This window comes from Anser cygnoides, chromosome Z (assembly GCF_040182565.1).
Source record: "Anser cygnoides isolate HZ-2024a breed goose chromosome Z, Taihu_goose_T2T_genome, whole genome shotgun sequence".
Taxonomy (NCBI): domain Eukaryota; kingdom Metazoa; phylum Chordata; class Aves; order Anseriformes; family Anatidae; genus Anser; species Anser cygnoides.
The window spans coordinates 74803584-74826302 of record NC_089912.1 but is presented as its reverse complement, the minus strand read 5'-3'; the positions used below and the strand labels follow the sequence as shown (position 1 = coordinate 74826302).

The 22719-nt window shown below is 38.7% G+C and overlaps 1 protein-coding gene across 9 annotated transcripts in view; it reads right to left on the bottom strand.

Annotated features, from left to right (window-relative positions):
- The window catches only part of ZSWIM6 (zinc finger SWIM-type containing 6), a 115002-nt gene that overhangs the window by 2800 nt on the left and 89483 nt on the right, over positions 1-22719 (bottom strand). For all 9 annotated transcript variants that reach the window (XM_066988941.1, XM_066988940.1, XM_066988942.1 and 6 more), the window contains 8 exons: positions 22228-22404; positions 21794-21940; positions 18596-18742; positions 16235-16495; positions 12818-12953; positions 7303-7460; positions 6609-6772; positions 2166-2247 (listed from right to left, as the gene is read on the bottom strand). In XM_066988941.1, the coding sequence (XP_066845042.1) occupies positions 2166-2247; positions 6609-6772; positions 7303-7460; positions 12818-12953; positions 16235-16495; positions 18596-18742; positions 21794-21940; positions 22228-22404 (1272 nt within the window). The remainder of the gene's footprint in view (positions 1-2165; positions 2248-6608; positions 6773-7302; positions 7461-12817; positions 12954-16234; positions 16496-18595; positions 18743-21793; positions 21941-22227; positions 22405-22719) is intronic.

Genomic DNA, 22719 nt, shown 5'->3' with positions numbered 1-22719 from the left:
CCCGTAGCAATCAGTGAAATGCAGAGAACAACAAAAAAGCCTGCAAGATAAGCCTTAATTTTCTGCTGTGACAACTGAGATGTTTTACTTGTATTTAAGACCATTTGGGTAACAAGTTCTGGCTCATTTGGTCTCCTCACATCACTCAAAAGCAGCCCTTACTACATTAAACATTTTTAAATGGCAATTTTAACTTCTTTTCTCAATGTTCATCTCAAGGTACAGTGCACACACAAAAGAACATGAAAACATTCTAAATGGCTCTGTTTAGCATCTACACCATGGCATCTATTACTAAGTATGCCCTTAAAAAAAAAAGTCATGAAAATCCCAATGCCCCCATCCCCTCCCAACAGGTTTTTGGATATATCTTGTATCATATTCATATGCACTTGAATGTCAAACTCCTTACTAGGGAAATACTCTGAGCAATATGTACTACTGGCTATTATCCGAAATAGGTATTTTCCTTAGAATCATTTTGTTCCTGGTGTATGTGCATGTTTGTTTGTTTGGCAGGGGGAGGAAGGGGGAAATGGTGACTGATGGGTTCCATAAATTGAACCTTATAGCCAACTAGAGTGCTTTATTATTGCTAGAGGCAGTTTATGCACATCTGTGAGCCCACCTAAACCACACCCAGAGGTCCTCATTTTCTCTGTAGGACTCTGATGCTTCCTGCACACCCCTTAACTCATGTGCAAAAATTCAACATAGCCAGAGAATAACGGATCTTCATTTATAAACAGATTCCTTGCTTTACCAACTTGATTAAGTCTCAAGAGTACTTTGCATGACATTATAGGTTCTTTACGGGATACCTCTATTAGAATATGTAAACTAATTTAAAGGAGTATTACAACCAGCGTTTTATTTGCCAATATGAAGCTGCACAAAATAATACCCAGACACTAATATCTGTAAAATAACTTCTGTAATAATTATCATAGCAAAGATATAAAAACAATAAAACAAGCATTGCATGAAAATTTGCAGACACAAAACACTTTCTGGCTGAGGGCATACAACGGCAAACTGTATTTTCCTAAGACACTGGCAACATGACTTTCCCAGTTAAGCATAAAGCAAAGAAACTAATTCAGAGAATAAGCATCAGCAATCTTATGAAGTTCTGAAACTAAGAAGCATCTATGAGACACAATCCAACCCAAACGCATGAAAAATGAGCAAATACAGCAGGAAAGCATGCTTTCCAGAAATACCTCTACTGACAATTAAAGCTGTTCCCTTATCATATTATTTATGCTGTCCCTAATATCACAGCTGCTGATTTTTTATTATTTTTATTTTTTACAGTTAGTTTCTAATGCCCCCATATTCGCTTTTGGATTTTGTAATCTCATCATACACATGGTAATCTGGAATACAGAAGCTAAGGGATGCCTCATCAACACAAAGAAATGAACATAATATCCTGCTGAGTGTACTAATATTCCACTGCTGTCCTCTAAATATGAGGCTGGTTCTCCTTCCACCTTTATTTACCTTGCACATTTAAACATTAGGTACATTACTATTTGGTTTGCTTTCCAGTGCAGAGCAAAGGGTTGCACAATGTCATAACCACATAACAAAGATGTATTACACTCTAAGCCTGGATTTATCCAGGGTCCCAAAAAAATAAAAATAAAAAAATGAGGACCTCTTCATGAGATCCTGCCTCTCACACAGTGGGAAGCATTATCAGCATTTCATTCATCTGTTTTTTGGTTCCTCTTCCCCACAGCTGACCAGATAACTATCTCACCTGCAACCAAAACTTGGCCTTTCAGAGAAAGCAAAGTTGTAACACACTGCAGCAGCCCATAACAATGAGCCTCTTCTCTGCTGCAACCTCAAACCCAGAGAGAGCATGGAAGGAAGAAGGGGAAATCTTGGATATCTCCCAGGAGGTAATACACCCCTCTATCTTGTGGAGGAAACAAGTCACACTGCATTACTCAACTATTGTCTAACTTGGCCTGTGCCTATTCTATCATGTGCTATAGAAAAACACTCAATTAACATCTTCTACATGAAAGAATTTTATAGATCAAGAGAAGTGTGAGACATTTGCAGAGCCTAAGCATTGACAAGCAAGATCAATCCATCTAAGATTAACTGATGAAAAGGCAGGAGCCCTTGAGTAGTATCTCAGAACTTACCTACTTCTGTTGCACATGTTACCAACCACCTCACCATTTCCCGCCGTCGCCAATTCAGTGTTGACAGTGTCATCCGCATCACCTATGAAAACAACAGAAATTAATTCTATTGCAAAACCAAGAGAATATACCAAAAAATAGGTATTTAAGTTATTCAGATACATTGTGATTCAAAACATGAGACTCTTGCCCTTTTCACTCTGTAACCTCTTTTCAACTCATATGTCAAAAGATTTGAAAAATACTGCTCAGCTACTTTAGAAGGGCATGCAGAGAGTAATTCCAACTGCAAGTCTTTCAAGTCTAAATGAGAGACTGTTATACTAGGGAAGAACAAAAACAAAACAAAGCCCAATCAATTACTAATGATTCAAATTAAATTCTATTGTGCCTCTTCCCTCTATGAAAGGTAGTCTTTAAAGCGGAAACATGTCCACTCTTGTTGGACAAACTAACCCATCCAATTTTCCCTTACATGTGTGTTTCTTTTCATTGACTTCAACAATACAGACAGCACCTAAGACTCTACTGAGATTCAACTGCCTGCTACTTCTACAGTGATACACATTCTTCCAAATATATTTAGTTATTATTAAAACACTCATAGTGATGACTTCTCTACCTGAATGTATACCCTGTGAAGAAATCCCATCGTAAAACCATCAGAAACACAGAAAAAGGAGCTTTTAAAGCTTTGACTCTAGTGCCCATATTTTATATCACTTGCAGTTACTGCCTAGGTTGCTTATCAAAATGTGTGCAAATACTTTTATTCAGAAAAAAAAATAATACACTGCACAGAGAGAAAGCTTGCTTCAGCTAATTGAACAGTCCCCATAGACACCAGTCAAGAAAGCTAGTAGCTTTCCCCTTACATCAGTAATGATACCATGGCATTACTACTTGTAGCAATGAAATAAAAAGCATAGTAGGTCAATCATAAAGCTCTCAGCAACTAACTATACATATTAAAGTCATAAAATACACTCACTAAACAGATTGGAGTCAGCAGCACTTGCAAGAGGGTTCTCAATTCATGTGCCCTCGCAATGCTAAAGTGATTTCAAAGTGGCATGTAGCCCTCTGTCATAACAACTACTCCTGTCACCTCTTTTAGTCCTCAGCTGTAGAGAGGATAATTAAGAATATGGAAAGACTACTGAAGAGCATGAAATAACAGAAAATCTTTAAGAAGTGTGGTTATAAGCAACCACCGGTGATGCCACGCTAGCCTCTCAGCATTCCTAGCTTGGGAGCTTGGTAACTGGTGTCATATGGTAAGAAATTTGTTGGCTTTGTTGGCCTCAAACACTGCGGTGTCAGTTTGACTAAACAGTAATCTAAATGCTAGAGCAGAGAATAGCATTTTGAAACAAAGCAAATTTATCTGTAAGGACCAACTCAACATGGTTTAAATATGAAAACATAGCTAATGCAGAGCATGGAAACACCCATTTGATTAAAGTATTTCTGGAAGAAAAACAGGAATCTGCAAGTCAAACGGCTCAGAAGTGCCATTACGTCCTATTCTTTCTATCAAAGAGAATGAATCTAGGTGACTTCCTTTACTGATGCGCACAAAATTAAAGGGTAATGCTCTTCCAACATTCAAGATGAATTTTCAGCTTCCCCCCAACTAGAGTGAATCCAAGAGAAAAGAGAGGTTTATGGACCGAATTCTGCTATTGATGGATGAAGGAAAAAGGTTTAAAAAGGGTATGTGTGATCACTTCTCTGAAAGCCTTCTCTGATGACTTTCCTCTCTGTAGTGGTCTGTACAGAGATTAGTCACAAGAGTCTTCAGTAAGCACAAGTGGGCATAATAATAACTCCAGTGTAGACAGTCCTAACTTGAGAGCAAAACAGTATTATATCTAGTTCCTTGACCCGGAAAAGTTTGACTTGAACTGTTCTGGAATCAGGTCCTTTTCATTTGATTAAACTGACAAGATGAGAACAGTAAGAGATGGGCCCCTTACTGATGATTTTAAACAAACAAAAACCCACAAGGATTTCAAATAAAGCATGTATTGATGTCTTGATCAAGGAGGAGCTAAAATTGATTTATACCATAATCCATGTATCCAAAGAACTATTTCGCTTATGTTCTTCTTGAGACACCTCTTCTTAAAAAAAAAGTTTCAGATTTGTCCAAGACCGATGCTATCAATTGAAGAGAGCTTCCCAACAGGTCAATAAATCTGGAAATGACATGAGACCCCTGTGAATCACATAGCTTGTCTGAAAGCTGATGTCTCTCCACTGGGAATAACCCTGACTTTGTCCTGATAGATTTTTTTTTTAAAGTTTCTTACTCTAGAAGAATGGAAGATCATAGAATCATAGAATGGCCTGGGTTGGAAGGGACCTTAAAGATCATCTAATTCCAACCCCCTGCCATGGGAAGAGACACCACCCACTAGATTGCTCAGGGCCTCATCTAATCTGGTCTTGAACACCCCCAGGGATGGAGCATCCATACTATGGATGGAAGATCTCACTACCCATAAGGGATGCAAGAAACAGTCAACCATTAGCTTCCGCAGCAGGGCAAAACCCCTTTACCATACACATAGAAAGGTTTATATACTTATTTATAGGCTTTAAAGGAAAGGACACCGCTTTCTAAATATGCATCGAATGATCACCTGCACTAATTTGCTCAGCAGTTCTGCCAGCAGCACGTCTGCATGTGTGCAGTAATACTTGCATGGAAGTACCATACAATAAGCAAGTGTAGGAATATGCTTCTCCTGCAATTGCAGATCTTACACTATCTGTGCCAGTAAGGTTCTGTAGGACAGAATACACCTGGAGTTTCGTGCCCATTTAGCCATGCTGATGACCTCTTTCCACAACTAGTTTAAATGTCTTCCCTCTGAGTCACAGAACACATGCTGACAGTGGAAACAGGGAGAAAGAACCCAGTAATCCATACATTACTCCCCAGTTTAGAACAATCTAAGAGGTTTTTCTGTAATAGAAATCCCAGTGAAAATTGTGAAATTGCTGATATCACCTTGGAACAGAACAGTGAACAATTTATACACCAGTTTATCCCAAGATCTAGATTTAGGAAGAATCACAGAATCATACAATATCCTGAGTTGGAAGAGACCACCCAAAATCAGACCAGATGTCTGAGAGCAAAGTCCAAACACTTCTTGAACTCTGGCAGCTCATTGCCGTGACCTGTTCCCTGTGCAGCCTGTTCCAGTGCCCGACCACCCTCTCAGTGAAGAACCTTTTCATAGGAAGTGCAAGTTTATGATATTTCTTTCACTAAATCTCACTGAAGACATTCTGATGACACAATCAACCACACAGGGGTATCCATAAATAAAGTGGTATCCAAAGTGTACTGCTACCTCTGAATGATACTTGATGAAAGCTTGAGGCGACTCACAGGTCAAACGAAGATCTTTCTCTTTCAAGTAAACAAACATTGAAAGTAAAAACATACCAAGATGCAAAACAAGAAGCTGTTTTCCACAGCAGCCTTAAAAATAAGAAAGGCTAAGAAAGCATACAGTACCTCAGCCTTCTGATTAATGACTTTAGCTTCTAAAAGTCTAGAATAGGCAAATACTACCTTCCTTTGGCATGAAAAGCAACTGGGATACAATTTCCTTTCCCCAGAATTCTTTGGAGCTTTGTTTACTGAAGCAAAGTAATAAGTGGTTTCCTGATCTTTGCATGTTGTTTTGAAGAACTCCCTGAAGAGTGATGAAGAGATTTATTTTTGTTGAAATGAACTGTGTAAACTCCAAGATTCATCAGTGTACGGCAATACCACCCCAGATACCTAAAGCTTAGCCGTCTCATTTTAGCTTGTAAAGTCTCTCCTAAGAGCCTTAAAATTGAACTGAGGCTCTTGTACACCTCAGACTGAGTCTGCTGTGGATGGCCATCTCAAAGTATGTGGAGTGCATTTTGATGAAGAAAGCGAGAGGGCTACTGTTAGCACTATCTGCCTCAGAATCAGGACATTATGATTGACCTTGGGTTTCTGTGCTAATTCAGAAAGCACCTACTAAATCTCGTTTGGGGAAAAAAAGGGAGGGAAGAATGGGAGGAATATTAAGAAGCCTCTCAAGGCCATGCAAAAGATCTAGTGCATTTTTAAACAGCAGAATACTTTTGCTCTCTGGCCACCCCAGCATAAACTCCTGACCTCATTGCATGGGTCTTCTCTCACCCTTGAACAGAAAAACGCCCTGCAGCCAGCCACTTCCATCTCTTTCCACTCAAATGGCACAAAGGGGCTGAGCAGACCTTTGCTCTGTGTTTGCCAGTCAACTGTGCTTCACATTAGCAAACAATATCTAAAATCTCCAGGCAGAGCACAAGACAGTATGGCTTTCAGTGACTCAGAGAGCTGTACCACCAGCACAGGGTCAAATCCCTGTCTTCTGCTATAGTAATAATGAACAAGAGAAATACCTGAAGGCCCAACTCCAGTGAAACTTTCAGAAGAGTGATGTCTGGCAAGCTGTCCATGAGTGTTGCTATTTTAAATGCATCCTGGGCGAGTTTGAAGATGTGTGACGAAGAGTGAATATTTTTCTGTATGGATTCTAACACTGTTTCCAGCCTCCGAACATCACCTGCAAAATGTAAATAGAATCAGCAAAACAGAACAAGTTCCCAGAACATCCAGAGATGCATTATAATTGAGCCTGCCATTGCTGCAGCAATAGAATGATGATTCAGTTGTATGTATTTTGTTTTTATAAACATTCCATAATTAAATCACATATGAACAAAAGATACAAGGGAGCACAAACTCGTTTAGTGCCTAATGGTGTTAGTGCAGTACATACCAAAAAGTCATCCCAATTTGTGAATTTAGAAGTGACTTGTCCACTCCTGGGTCTCACAGTCTACATAATGTGTCAGAAGAACAAGAAGCTGTCTCCTCAGCCTTAAATCAAGCCCATCGGGCTACCATCTAGCTAGTTTAACTACTTTGCTAGAAGATTAAGTGACAAGTTTAAGTCAGTTCAGCTTGTTGTTCCCATTTTGAGCTCCTGACAGAGTGTAATTTGGACTCCTAAACACAACTTTTAAAATCTGTTTACTTCATGTAATATTAAAAGCATACGTTTAGCTGAGTATGTAACTGACAGTACTGTACCTTTGGCTGCTGTTAGCATGGTCGATGCCAGCTCACACTGCTGGGATTCAATGTGACTTAAGGTGAACCAGCGGGGATACCGGTTTGGAACAACTGACGCAATGTGGTGTGGGCGGGACATGTCTCCTGAAGGAGCCGTAGATTCCAATACTAGCAACCTGAAATAAGGAAGAAATTCTCTTTCATTAAATCATTATTACATTAGGTTGCTCATCAGCAAAACTGAAGCCACAAGAACACTTGACCTTATTTCTGAAATGTACCTTTCTGGGTATAAAAAGATACTGAAAAGTCACTTTTCGTGGGGAAATCTGAAAAGACCATTTGCCAAATTTGCTTTTATCAGCAGGCATCTGCAGGAATTCACAGGACAATTAAGCCATCCATTAGCCTAGACAACTGAGATTTTCTGCACCATCCACAGAGCTGAAACATTTTCCTTGCATTTTTTTTTCAGTCTTTGAAACACAGACGTCAAGAAGAAAAATGGTTCACCATCATACTTGAGAATATATATATTTTCCTATATTACTGCATGCACAACTGCAACTTCCTTCACTTGCAAATGATTAGCGAAGTAAGGGAGATGTATACTCATGAAGGGCATTTCAGTGTTCAACTATGATCTCCTTTTTAAAAGTCCTTAAACTTTAGCCTACCAATCTTGAACTAAGTTCCATAACCTAATATTAGGGTCCTGAACAGCAGTGATGGAGAAAAATTGCCTTTAAAGTTACTTTTCAGGCTCCACTTTCTACTACTGAAGAAAGAATTTGAGTACATGTCAATCTACAGTCTTATCCACCAAGGAGTACTTGCACTTAGAAAATTCAAATTATTGTTGTTGACTGCTATGATAGAGGTGATGGTTAGTAACAGAGACTCAACTGATGGCCCTTCTTCCACACAAAATCAATATAGTAGATACAACATAAATGCCAACAGAAAAAACAGAAGTGCTTGAATTAAAATGGACACTTATATTCAAGACAGTTAAGCACAGTTTCAGAACGCAAAAGGTTATTGAGACATCAAATGACAGTAACAGACAATATCCAGAAGTAAAACCTTTCCAACCATTAGTTTCTTGATTAGGATTAAGATTTGCGTTTTCTGGCACTTACAACACTATTGCAAGTTATAGTTCAAAAAAGTGAAGACTTATCTGTTAATGTGCTCCTATACTAAAGGCTTCCTAATGATTCACACCTGTAACATGCCAACTGTTCCTTGTCTAAGATTGTCCTATTTCTTGTTATCCAATAAAGCAAGCAGGAACGTCTTTGTGTGTCTGAACATATTTGAGCCTCAGTGCAGCATCCTCTGCAGACAATTTCTTGACATTCCGAACTACTTCATAACAACTATGAGATAACTCAATTTTGGAACATCCATCTCTACTGTGAAGAATTTTACAGACAAACGGAGTAAGATGCGGAATAGCAAGAGTTATGAAATCCTACTTAAGGATATACAACAGTTCATATGGACATAGCCAGGCTAGGTCTAAATTAACTACCTCAAATGCTGGTACAAATGAACCACAGTGTCTGACTTCTCTGCGAAGTTTTCTGAAGGCCATTTTGATTCTCTCAGCAGAGTCAACTCTAACATGACCAGCAGCTGGGCTAGTTTACTTCTACAGGAGCTGTAGGCTAAGGTATTTCTGCAGAACAGATAAATTTTTAAGCTATTCTCTTTCATTTATACATATCCTATACAATTACTTATCAAATATCATATCTAATGTTCTCTTGGGACACACACACACCTTACTCCAAACTTCCACTTGAGCAAACTATTCAGTTCCATGATCTGATGGATGTACTGGTGTAGGACTTCAAAAATTTATTTGCCCTGTGTCACTAACCCATGCTTCTGTTTCTACCCTCTTTCACATGCAAGAGATTTTCTAGCAGGAAGTCATCTGAGAAGACAAAGGGAATTTGATAAATACTGAATAATACTAAAAATGCAATGCATTGTGATTTTCTGTGACAGAAATATTTCTTATGAAATAAACATATTACAATTTTCTGCACTCAAATAAATACCTAATTTCTTTCTGAAACTGGAGTGTATGACACTTTTCTTTTGCAGTGTGAACAGGGACCTTAAGATAAAAGTATTAAGGTATCTGCAACAGTTCCACCTTTTTCTGTAGGTTCCTGAGGCATACGAGAGTATCTTTAAGAACTCACTAAGAAAGGTCATTTTGAATATATTTTTGAATGTATGTCAGGGTATTTAGCAGGCACATATAAATACAGCAGATCACATAATTAACCATCAGTGAGTTACACTAAGATTTTCAGACACATGTATGTGCATGCTAATATGAAAAAATACAGATTAACCAACTGTCCCTTTGATTTTTATCAAGTCAAATCTCTTTCCTAGTACCACTGAGGCATCTTTTTACATAGCTTTGTGTGTGTAAAAATAAAATATGTATAAATTCTTTAGCTGATTTTTTCCATGCACAGAGTGGGGGGAAAAAAAAAGATGTATTATTAAATGGTTTCAATAAACAGGAAAAATTCCAACTACAAAATGCAAAAGGGATTATTAGGTTATGAGTAACAGTAAATAGACAAAGAACATGAAAGGAAGAGGCTGTTTGGGGAAATCTTTTGTCACTCTGAATTTCATTGCCAGTTTCTATGTTCCTTTGCTGTGAAAAGGAAATGCTGTTGTGAATCGGTGGCTTTCATGCAATTTTGGCAAGATCAGGGAACATCAGAACAAGCACAAGCCACAGCAGTTTCAGCATGCTTCACTTTTTTTTTTATCCCCTTTCAAACATCAATTATTTTGCTGGGTCTTAGCTAGGCTACCTTGTGATTAAACATCACCATTAAAGCCTGGATCCCAAAGCCTGGGTGAATTTAAGGCTTAACAAGGGATCAGTCAAACTAAGCCAAATGTTCAGATTCCAAGTGAGCAGTCAACTAGGTCACTGCAGACCCACATTTTTCAAGGCTCTGCTCTATACGTTATGGTGCTGCAAGAAGAGAACTGCAGACAGAAGTGACCATCAAGGACAGCACATCCAATCCTTGCAAATCTGAGGTGCATGGTAGGCATTATAGTCTCAGCTTCTATTGGTTTCATACTGTGTGTTCCCCACACTAAAAGAGGATTAAAAAAAACAAAATGAAGCACAAACAGATGACACTGAATACAGACAGGCAAAAAACTCCAGAGCTACTGTCATGGGTCAATGATTCATGTAGACTTGAGTGTAGACTGACACTAAATACTTTTATGTGTGTAAAGCAATTAGCTATGGTTTTGGAAAGTTAACTTCTTTGAAAAAATGTTGAAGAAAGAAATATGCTCTGCTTCGAAAAGCATAAGCAGCTGTATAAATTCCTATGCAGCATCTTTACCCGTTTCCAGGTGAGATTTTTGTCAGTGACATTGCCATTTCCTCTTTGCCATGGAGGAAAAAGATCCTCAAATTTCTCTCTTTTGATCCATCCCACCTCACAACTATAAGACAAAACATTCAGCCTACACGTTTGCTCTCTTCTCCCCCTCAAGGCAACATTAAGTCATTTTTTCCTTTCCTTTTATCAGGAGTTCTTTGTAACATGAACTACCACTTTGGTGTGAATGGGAAGAGTAACCAACCTTCTTAAAGGTTTTTGAGAAGTACTGAAGAATGCAGACAGACATGGAATAGAAAGTGTCTGTATCTGCCATTGGCACAGTTCAAGATGGGAGTCTACATTTCTGAAGACTGCCAAATAATAAAATGCAGAAAGATTGACTATTGTCTAGGGCTGAATTCTCATCAGCCGTATAAGGTGATACCAGAAAGGATATGGAGAACAGGCCCCATTATGCTGACGTCTCCTGTGATTTCACCAGATTGAAACAAATGGGCAGATCTTTCCGATACGGAGAAACAACTTCAGCTGAGCTGATAACTTCATGCCAAAAAAAAGGCTAGAGCTCCCAAAGACTAAGTAGAGATTTCATCATATTTCAGCATCTTGCTTGTTTTCCCAGTTGAGAAAGGAAGCTTCCAGAGAAGTTTTCAATTATGATTTGTTTCTGAGGAAAGCCCAAGTCCTTGTTCAAGAGGAATGGCATGTTGCTGTCATGTTCACTGAAGCATACAGTGTGGTGTGCAAAGCACTTCTATTCCAACCTCTCAATGTAGCTTAGATTAAAGAAGAAAACCCCACACAAACAAATATATGAGAAACATTTTAAGATAGTGACTGGAAACAAATATAAAGACAAAAGACTACTTTACAAAAAAAAAAGACCAACTTTTCTCTTTTTAATACACATTTTATGCTAACTTGCTGATCTGATACAACCAGGAATATTGATGCACTTAACTTGCAACGATAGAAAAGGGGTATACCTAGCTGACCCAGACAGCTCTGAACATAATGTTTGAATGTTCTCAGCAGTTTGTAAATAATTCATTTTTGTCTTTTTAATCTAGCTCCTAAATTTCTCATGTTTAGTCTTTTGAACACACAATTGTTTTTTCCCTGTTTAGCATTCTGCAAAAACACTACAAAAAATCTTCAGGCCACTAGGACATAACCTGTCTGATGAAGCTGTATACTACTTATGTTGATAGCGTCTTTCAATCACTGTGCAATCATTCTTGATAATAATGACCACGAAAACCCAACACATATGTCTCTAGTTGGATACCTGATTGCTCCTATTCTTTGTCAACCATAACTTACTACAAGTTCTTGATAGCAACCAAACAATCCAGATGAGACCAGTTTCTTCCCTGCACTGTAGGAGGACAACACAGATTTTTCACTGATCATTTAGGCCATTGAAACTTCCTTCACAAGACTCTTCTTAGCCACCATTAGCAATCTGGCCTGCCCTGAGTTTAAGCCAACACACACTGAGCACTCCCCAAGAAACATCTTTCTCCCAATTACTGAAGACAAATGAGATGCAAGTCACACATTTTGTTGTCATATGACATACTCCATTTAAATTCCAATGTTCACCCAGAAGCGTCCAAGACTGCTTAGTTGTGAAGCACAAGAAAAAAACACAGGCTCAGACCACACCATATGGTTTCAAATCTACCATTGAGAGCTAATTTATAAAGACGATTGGTGGAACAAATAGTCCTATAGAACAGGCTAAGCAGCAGACTTAGACACTGAGACTGCTGGTAGGATGTCTCTTTCCTTATTTCCTCACCACTGCCATCACGTGCACACAAACACATGGGTGAGAACACACGTGCTAGAGCTGCCATTGCTGAAAACAAAACCACATGTCCCCAGAGGGGTATTCTAGAACAAAAGATTATAACAGAATGCTGTTTTATGGTTGCAGGTAAACACTAATTGTACGTTTATAGATGATTATACTGTAGTTATTACAAACATCACTTGCTTTTACACATGACAAAACCAAAGTAATTTCTCCTTAAAGGGAATAAGCTTTATCAAGCTTTCCCCTCCTTTTCTCAACTGCTACTTGTGGTGTTTCTAGACGACTTGTGAATACATACCGCATGGCTCTCAGTGCAGTTTTGTATGCCAATTCAGCATCATGAGGTAGGAGAGAGGTGAAAAGATACTTGGCAAATGTGTGCATTGGAACGCTCTCTCGATGGATGACTTCACCCAAACCACTATATGGTCCAGCTGTGGGAAAGAGAAAGAGAACATCCATCTTTACAGATTGTTAAAACAAATTCTGCACCTTCAAAACTACTACCTATATCTTGAGTTAGAACTGGAATTCAGAGGCAGAGTTTGCTGTACAAAAGTTAAAAACTGCATCAATATTTTTTGTGAATCATACTCTACATGTACCATATATAAACGATATATTACAAATGTATTATATACTACATATTCTTTGAGAAAATAAGACAGACTGCAAATTGCATAGTATTAAGCATGCTACCAATGCACATACAAATGACAGAATGGTCCCAGCACGTTATGGAGCTCATTCAACAAGTTTATGGTATACAAAAGTTGAAGGTGTTAAAACCAGTTTTGCCTCCATACAGTTTTGTTATGCATACAAATTCCTATGCACCCACTGTTGGTGCATAATTTCTTTCTCAAAATTCACTGGGGAAAAAAAAAAGTGTGGTTACAGTGGAAAAGCGTGTATCTTTGACTGAACTTTCATGACCAATCACTGTAGCAGCACTTGATCTCTATTAATCTCTCACGTGACATTAAGTATTTAAATAACCCTTGGATATGGACCTTGTCTCCAGAGAAGACTAGGTCAGACCTTGTACCAAAGGTCATTTTGCTAGTCTGTTACACCCCCATGATCTTAAAAATTATATTTGCTTTGGGAAACTATCCTAATTGCTAGCAGAATGGATTTCGTACATGTTCAGTGCAGTCACTGCAGTATTTAAAATTCGTAACAGTGGTGTCGATTGACAGCAGAAATGACGATTTAGAAGAAAATTGAAATTCAACTATTTCCTTGCTGAGTTCTGAATGTTCACAGTGACTATGAATCCCATTATTACATTTTTCCTGCAACCCTGAGGCTGTTATTCCTGTTAACAGGAACACTGTGTTAAGCAGCTTTTGACTTCAGCAGCTAGAATAAAATGCTGTAAGATATAGAATAAGAATCATACATTAAGTATTACTGGGCAATTACAGCACAGATACCAGCCAGCAGTCTTAGAAGTTACTGTGGGAGAAGAGGATTTTACTTCCTCCTGTAGTAGAGATTTCAGCCCACCACACCTGGATGGACAATGACTGGGTGAGCACACTTCACTGCAGAGTCACACGTCCTTTATACAGCTTCCAGCAGCAATTCAAACTAACATGACTGGCCCTACATTGAAGCAGATGAGGATGTGCACAATTTATGCAGCAGCCACTTCTGCTGCAGAGGAGGATGAACTCCACGAGATGGAAGTGGCAACAACTAAGAGCAGCACAGCTGTTTCAGCAATGTTTTTCTGACTGGCACCTTAGCACAACACGCAAAGGTAAAAACCACTAGGCATGGAAAAAAATCTGAGCTCCGTAGGTGGGCATTTGTGAAGACTGGGACTGATTACAAAGGAAATGTGAAGATTTAATAGGTGACACAGTGTGCCTCATATAATCATTTTAAGTTAAGTTGAAAGCCATTGAAAACTAGATAGCATTGCTTCAACAAAAGAAACCATTTCATGTACATTTGCCAATTGGTGGTCAGTCAGAAACTCAGTTAGGACATGAGAAGTACATGACAAAGCATTTATTTGAAAATATATTCTGCCACTGACTTTGCAAACACAAACTTAACATTAACTTAACACACAAAAAAATAAAACAGTTCTTGCAACACAGTCTTAACATTCTGCTTTCCCACACACCAAATGTTAGCTATATACAGGAGGCATTAATATGCATTAACAACATAGAAATCAGCTTAATATTGGATTAAGCTTTCTTTATTACGTCTACAAGACTTTAACTATAAAAACACAATTGATATGATTACGATTTTCAGTCACAGCACAGTTATTTCCTCTATGTGAGGTGACAGTTTCTGCCTAACCTGGCGTAAGCTGAACCTACTGCAGGAAAGCTGAATTTCTCAGCAAACAGTAATGCAAGACCCTCTTTGCACACTGCTCACCACAATTTCATTGGTAGCTATTTTAGCAGATTTTTTGCTATGATCACTTGTTTACTACTCTAAGACAAGGATGTATCAGTGATCCAAGTAGTAAACCAAAATTATCAGAGGACATTTGAGAGAAATGCTGCCTTTTCCTCATGAAGCGTCTTTAACAGTATGGAGATGCAGCAAATTGATTTTATAATCCATAGGATCCCTGTCTTGTGGTTGTTAATAGCTGGATCCAGTGAGCAGCTGTTCTTGTCCAAAGACCATAAAGCAGCAGTATAGCCAAACCATAATGGAAACTCTCTCTATGGTGCAGCTTCTCTGCAGTTTCAAATGGCATCATCAGCAGCAGGTACCAAAGTCTTTAAGGATCTGGGCATACTGTGTCTTTTCCATTAAAGGAGAAGTTTTAAAAGACAAATGTCTCACAGAAAGAAAGCAAAACCTGACTGCTGTGTAACAGTCTTCACAACACACCTAGAGCAATATTCCTGCCATCCCTTGAGCGGGCACTCAAAACTTGGACCTTACCTTCAGCTAATTAGTTCCTTTAAAGTTTTTTCTTCCATTAAAAAAAAAAAAGCAAGAAAGACAACCTCAGAACCCATGAGGCTACTTTCTAAACATGAGGCTAAATGATATGTTAAGCCTTTTTAAAAGCTAAGGCAAAGGCATGCAATTTTTTCCCTGAAGATTTTATTGCAATCTACCACAATTCCCAAATAGAAAATTGCCTTAGTTGCAGTTTAGTCACATGATCAGGCCTTAAGCCTCAATATTTGAACACATATTCTAATTTTCAGGTATGACTGAAATTCCAGAGAGGATTCATTTCCTAGTTGCTACAAATAAAATGTTATACTTCTGTCCCAACAATTTTAAGTGAATTTTCTAAGCTCTTCACTTGGGAAAAGAAGTAAAAATCGTCATGCATTTACAAAGCTGACAGTCCAGGATACAAGCGACCTTTAGAATTCTGCTACCTGAGAACTGCTGATAACTGATGTCTATAAGACTAAAGTGTGAGCCTGGGCTGTATAATTAGGATATGGAGATTACGATAAAGTAACAGATCTAAAGAACAAAATGCAATAAAAATTAAAATTAAAGGCTCGTAAGTCAGCAGATATCTCTACAGTCATGGTATTATTACACATATGCTTGATTTTCATATGAGATTGAAAACAAAATTTTGCTGGAGTTCTACATCAAAAAACGTCTTAAGTATGTAAGGTCAGTTTCCACAGGAATACTAGTTCTGTGGGCGTCTATACGTGAAGACAGTTTAAAGAAGCAGTTAGCATCTATATTGAGCTACCTTCTAATAGGAAGACTGCTTGTTTTCGAAAAATCTTCACCAGAGTATCATCCAATTCAATTTCCTGTAGCTTAGAAATGAGCTGCTCCTCATTTCGACAAACCTTCTCTTGTGCATACAAGCCATCTGGCATTATTCGTTGCTGTCCCAGCCCTATCAATGCTACTTCCACGGCCAGCGTTAAATAAGATTCCCCTTCTTCTAAGAACTTGTGTGCAGGCAGGTGCTGGTACTCCAGAGATTTGCACTGCCCCATGTTCTCTGTAAAGGGTGAAACAAAGAACAGCACATCAGTAAGCCATTCTAATCCATAATCTGCTTACATTGCCACATTTACAACTGCTACCTCTGTCAGTATTCATTTGTTTAAATGATTTAAATTACTTAGCTTGATTTCAAGATCCAAAGATCCAATGTAAACTACCTGATCCAATTTCACAAGGGAGAAATACACAAAACAATCGGGTTTCAAAAAATAACCACTCAAGTGAAAATAAGCGTTTGTCTTTAAACCGTATGACTTGGAGAAAGGCAGTTTTTTTTCCAGCTTTGTGTTAACATGGCCAAAATTGGAAGATGCATTTCAATTTTTATTTTTTTTTTCCCCATCCATTTCTGTATCTCCTTAAAGCCTCAATGTTGTGTAAGTGGAAAGGGAAGGCATTTATACCTCTGCATAGATTTCAAATGAAGTTATTAGGATTGTGCAAGGGCAGTAGGCCTGATAACTTCATAACTTTTTAAGCATTCACTGTTTGCTGGAGCTCTCTTCAGGATTTTGTATTATATGTTACAGCTGTATTTGTGATAAACATATGTAGTGTTTCTAAATTTTAATGACACTACAATTCTTACTTTTAGTAAAGATTACCTGTAAATTTCATACAGACCAAACCATAAATTGCTTTAAAGAGTACTAACAATTCATTTGGCACTTCACAGATTTACCATAGACAAAACGCTATTCCAACCTCTAGCAGTTAACAGTCCTGTTAGGGAACAAACTATTACAATAGAGAGGTGTAAGGAGATTGGCAAGTGCAGAATACGAGAAGGCAGAACACATATGCATGTGTACGGGGAAGTTACTTTTCAACACATAATACTTTTATTTTGTGGATTGTTGTGGGTTTTTGTTTCGTTGGCAGGGTTTTGTTTTGTGGTGGCATTTTGGCTTGGTTTGGTAATTGCAAATAATCTGATTTCTGATTTCTTTTAATTAAAAGTTCTTCCACAATAGGTGTTTATGGGTTTAGAAGTTTACTGAAGAAAATCTAATTGAATACAATAAGTTTACAGGCAAAGATCCAAGAAGATTGGAAATTGGGAACGTGCATGCAAAAAAGCTGTAGAGGGATGGGGTCCACACAAACTACTGCAGAGATGGAAACAGTCTGAGAATGAAGAATGCATCACTTAAGCTCCTGGGAAGCAAATACTGAAATTGGGCATACACAACCTGACTGAAAACATGCATGAATTCTGCAACACTACTTTCCAATTAATATTCTTTGTGTACGTTACCATTTTTAAGTGTTTTGTCATTCATTTGAAGTATTGTGTGCATGTGTAACTAAGAAGTCCAGTAACACCCTGGGCTGTATTAGGAAAAGGGTTGCCAGCAGGTCAAGGAGTTGATCCTTCCCCTCTGTAGCACTGGTGAGAGGCATACAGAGCGCTGTGCCCAGTTCAGGGCCCCCCCATACACAGACATACTGAAGCAAATATAGTGAGGGGCTACAAAGATGATTAAGGGAGTGGAGCATCTCTCATACAATCAGAGACTGAAACACCTGGGGCTGTTTGACCTGGAAAAGAGAAGGCTCAGGAGGATCTTACCGATGTGTATAAATATATGATAAGGAGAATGTAAAGAAGACAGAGCCAGACTCTCCTCAGTGGTAGCCTGTGACAGGACAAGAGGCAATGGGCACGAACTGAAATGCAAGGTTCCATCTGAGAAAAGACTTCTTTACTGTGAAGGCTGTTGAGCACTGGAAGAGGTTGCCCAGAGAGGTTATAAAGTCTTCATTCTTGGAGTTATTCAAAACCCATCTGGACACAGCTCTGGGCAGCCTGCTGTAGTTGACACTGCTCTGAGCAGATCTATGGAGCTTTCCAACCTTAACTATTTTATGATCTTCTGTAATGTCTCAGAAAAAAGGAGAGGGGAAGGTATGTGGAAAGTGTTGCTGCTATAAAAGCTTATTTGCTTTTATTTCAGGCACGAAATACAGATTTTTTTCAAGAACGAGTTTCTATAAGAACACTGACTCCAAAGTTAATTTGGAATGGAAAAATAGAAAAATGCTTCTGGTGAATGAAGAAGTATAAAAGATAGCTCCCTTTGCACAGCCTTACCCATGAAGTCTGAGAATCCGTGGAAGCTTTCATCATCCACCCTGCAGGCTTCCATCAGGCTACTGAAGAGGGTGCCGACTGGATCCAAAGGGTGTCCCACCCAACCTTCAAGATTTGTTATTGAGGTTACTCCTTTGTGGAGGAGTTCTGTGTTAGAAAAGATGGAGGGAGGAGGGAGAGAAAGAGTGCATGTTAGCCACTTACAACAATTATAGAACTAAAAGTGATTAAGATGCTCTCAGTACAGAGTTCAAAGTATTAACAGTAACTCCTGCTTAGAAGGAGAAAACAGCATCTTTCAGGACGTATCCACTGCCCTCTATGCATATGTGAAGAGGAGAAAGAAAAAGAACAAAGGACAAACACCATTCAAGCCCTAGCAAGTGTATTATGGGTCAACTATTTAGACTGCAGTGTTTTTTGAAATCTCACTCAATATCAGAAAGTCTTCTGAAAACACCTGCTGAAAAAATTATAGCAAAGACCTGGTGACTTTTTTTTTTTGCAAAAGATCCACTTTTTCCTGATTCAAAAGATGTAGTACCATTTTTTTACATTTTAATGTAAATGATAGTGATAAAATAAATGGCAATACTCTAAAATATGCTCTATTTTAATAAATAAAACGTGAGCTTATCATGTATCTTAATATTTATTAAAGTAGTAAGCTCAGGATGACAGCTGCTTTAAAAAGGAATAAAAAGGTTAAATGAGGTATGTAAGAGAAAAATATCCTTTAATTGAATCAAGTGAATTTTGGCATCCTAAAATTTCAGTCAGCAACATACTTTTTTGGATACTTCGCTTTGTAACTGTAACCCACAAAATCAGTTGAAACAGGACAAAATCCTTTAGCACAATGACCTGAAGAATGCATGGCTGTGGTTAACAAAAGTATAGATTCTCCCCATCTCCTTTTTACTAAGGGTCTTCTGGCACTAGCTCCCACAGAATCACTTAGGTTGGAAGAGACCTCCAAGATCACCTAGTCCAACCTCCGACCTGACACTAACAAGTCCTCCACTAAACCTCCCCTTTCACTCCAACCAGCTTTTTTTCTCTTAGACACGTACATACTACTGAGGTATGGGAGATCAGACTCATTAGGGCCATTTAAAAATTGTATACAAGCTACTGTGGATGCTCTGCTTCTCTACCCACTCCACACTACCTTGTAGCTGCCTTTGGTCACTCTCATTCATGGAGTGCCACTTTCCTCAGAAGCCACACGTATTATTGCAAAGCTTTAAAATGCTAAAAAGCCTACTTCTTACCAATTTAAATGTGTGAGGCTACAAAACGAAATGCAGCCACACAGTTGAACTGATTGCTCAGGAGAATTAGGTTGTTTTGGTTTTTATTGTTGTTGTTTAATAATCAAATGATATGCAATACAAACATGTAAATCATTGTCTTACTAACAAATAGCATGTGCAATACATGACATGCAGAAGCAAGTAATATTACCCAAAAAAGATTAATCACATTGACTTCTTACTGACTCACTTATATTCTATTTCATCCATTGTGTCTACTTACGTGGTTCACTTCTGTCACATCAAACAAAGGCTTCAGTCCTGCAGTCATATAGGCATTTAACTTTAAACCACACAAGTGGTTCCATGTACATCAGATCAGTCACATGAATAAAAGCTAAGGAGAAGCATGTGGTGTTTGCTGAACTGAAACCTAAAGCTGGGCTGGAGTTGCAGAATTCATCTGCTTATAGGGTTGACCAGAACATTTTGCAGTATTAAAAAACATGTAAATTTTGAACATACAAAGAAAAAATATAAAAGCAGTGAGTGACTACAGAAATGACAAACTTCTTTGTTTCAGGATAGGATGGACCACATTTCACACAATCCATCTTTTATTTATAATAGCATAATACTAGCTGACAGCTACAGACACTGCTCACATGCAACAGGAACTGAACAAGAGTATTAAATGTCTAGATACTCCATTAGCAACTGGGAATGAAAAGGGGCTGTACTATGACCAGCACACTTGCAGCGGACTCATCACAGGTCAGTGGTATGTAAATGCATACACCACCCCTCCATGCTTCTCTCCCTGACCTGAGAGGCTGGAAAAGTTGCAAACCTTCTATGAGGATGCATTTTAAGGAAAGGTGCATTACATGATAGAAATCACTTAGAAAAATTCCTGTAATAACATAAAATGCTTTTACGTTTTGTTCAAATCTAGAATACAAAGTAGTATACAAGACTTCTAGCTTAGGTACTGTGAAACAGAAAGAGAGGCACATAAAAACTGCCAGCTGATTTTTTTAATCAGGTGTATACATTGTCATCATTTAAACTACTAAGTGCTCATTTACGGAAGAACACCTGCACATACACTTGAAATATTTACATATGACTTCACAGTAGTATTTTTTCTTACAATGCGTGAAGATACAAATAGTTAATGAAGTAGCAATGAAGATCTAAAAGCTTGAATTAAGATGTTCTTGTAGTAGCCAAGAGTTCAGTGCAGGATTCCTTTGGGTAGCAAGCATCAGGTGGCATAGACATTGTATCTAAACAATGTTTGTTCCAAAAAAAAAAGGGGGGGGGGGGGGGGGAGGGGGAAGGTATTGCTCATTAGAAGAATAGTAACAGAGCATCTTATAAAAAACAGCGTTTCAAAAACTCATTTCCATTTAAGTCAATCCAACTCCATTTGGAAACAATAAAATTTTGGGCATTCTATGAGACTTTGGAAAGAAACTGACAAATTTGATGAATTTCTGTAGTGCAGACTTTGCCTCAGTGTTACCCTCAATGTAAACTTAGGCTTCCGCCTCAGAAATATATAGATCTGCTAAATTATATGTCAGAGGATGAAATAATTTAAAATACCTGACATGCCAAATACAAAGCTCTGTTTAAAAGCCTATAAATTATACAAATTAATATTTACATTGCGTAACCAAAAACCTTGCTTTGGATAAAGGCCCAGTCGTGTCAGACATACTGCAGAAGGCAGAATCAAGACCTTGCCCTCCTGAGCTCACAAAGAAAGCTTCCAATATCCAGAACATTACATTACCACTACAACCACTTCTAATGGAGAGTTAACGGCACCTCTTCAGTTTTACAGCTTCAAAAACAGTTTTCTCATGCGAAGTTCTATTCTGGTGTTATTGTCACCTTGTCACATCCTTTGCCCTTCTCTCTTCCCCACATTTACCTTTCTTCTGAGCCCGGAACATTTCCAGCTGTTTCTGCTGCTGCCTTCTTAGTGTGTTAACAATAGCTATCGCTAGCCTCAGTGCTTCTCTTGGGTATCCATGAGATCGCAATGCATCCACCCTCGCGCAGGCTGTAGGAACATGTTCTAAAATGGAGAAAATAATAGAGGAATAGCAACACTTCCATGTCTGCAGTGGCCTGTTTTGCTAGGTTAACTCCAAAGGGCTTTTTTGTTTGCCTTTTTTTTGTTTTGTTTTTAAAACTATGCAAGAGAAACTTAAAGGACTACTTCTGAAACCAGTGTTTCAAGGGAGCCTCTGTTCTTTTTGCCAGGCTTTTCATTCATCTCCCCACCGTCCCCCCCAGGATAATGCCATAGAAACTGAACAAAGCAGCAAGTCATGGAAACGTCTTTCCGGTTTAGCCACTTACCATGCCAGAGGGGCCACCCGTGAGAGTCAAAGAGCGAGTTTTCAGTGTCGTCATGGTAACAGTAGTTGGTGTATAGGTCACTGCTGATAATGTGCTGTAAGTGGCTGTCCTGCCAGTGAAGATCGCACGCCTCAATGGCTCGAGTGAACACCGTCCGATGGGGCCTGTTCGATGAATCTGTCATTTTCACAAGTTCAGAAAGCTGCATCAGCTTTTACTCATTCATATGTGAATAAGTCATTCACAGTACTCTTGTCTTCTGCCTATTCACCACCCCCAACCGATGGCGGCCTGTCTTGCCCCGCTCTGCAAGGAGCGGGCCGCAGATGACATTTCACATCCTATTACCCAACAGGCCAGACCAAGCGTGCGCCTTTCGTTCTGCATTCAGAAACGGAGATCTGCAGAACAGCAAGGGTAATGCTAAACAGGGCTTCGCAAAGGGAATGGCTGAAGATGAAGGACGTTTGACAGCTCTCCTGAAAACAAACT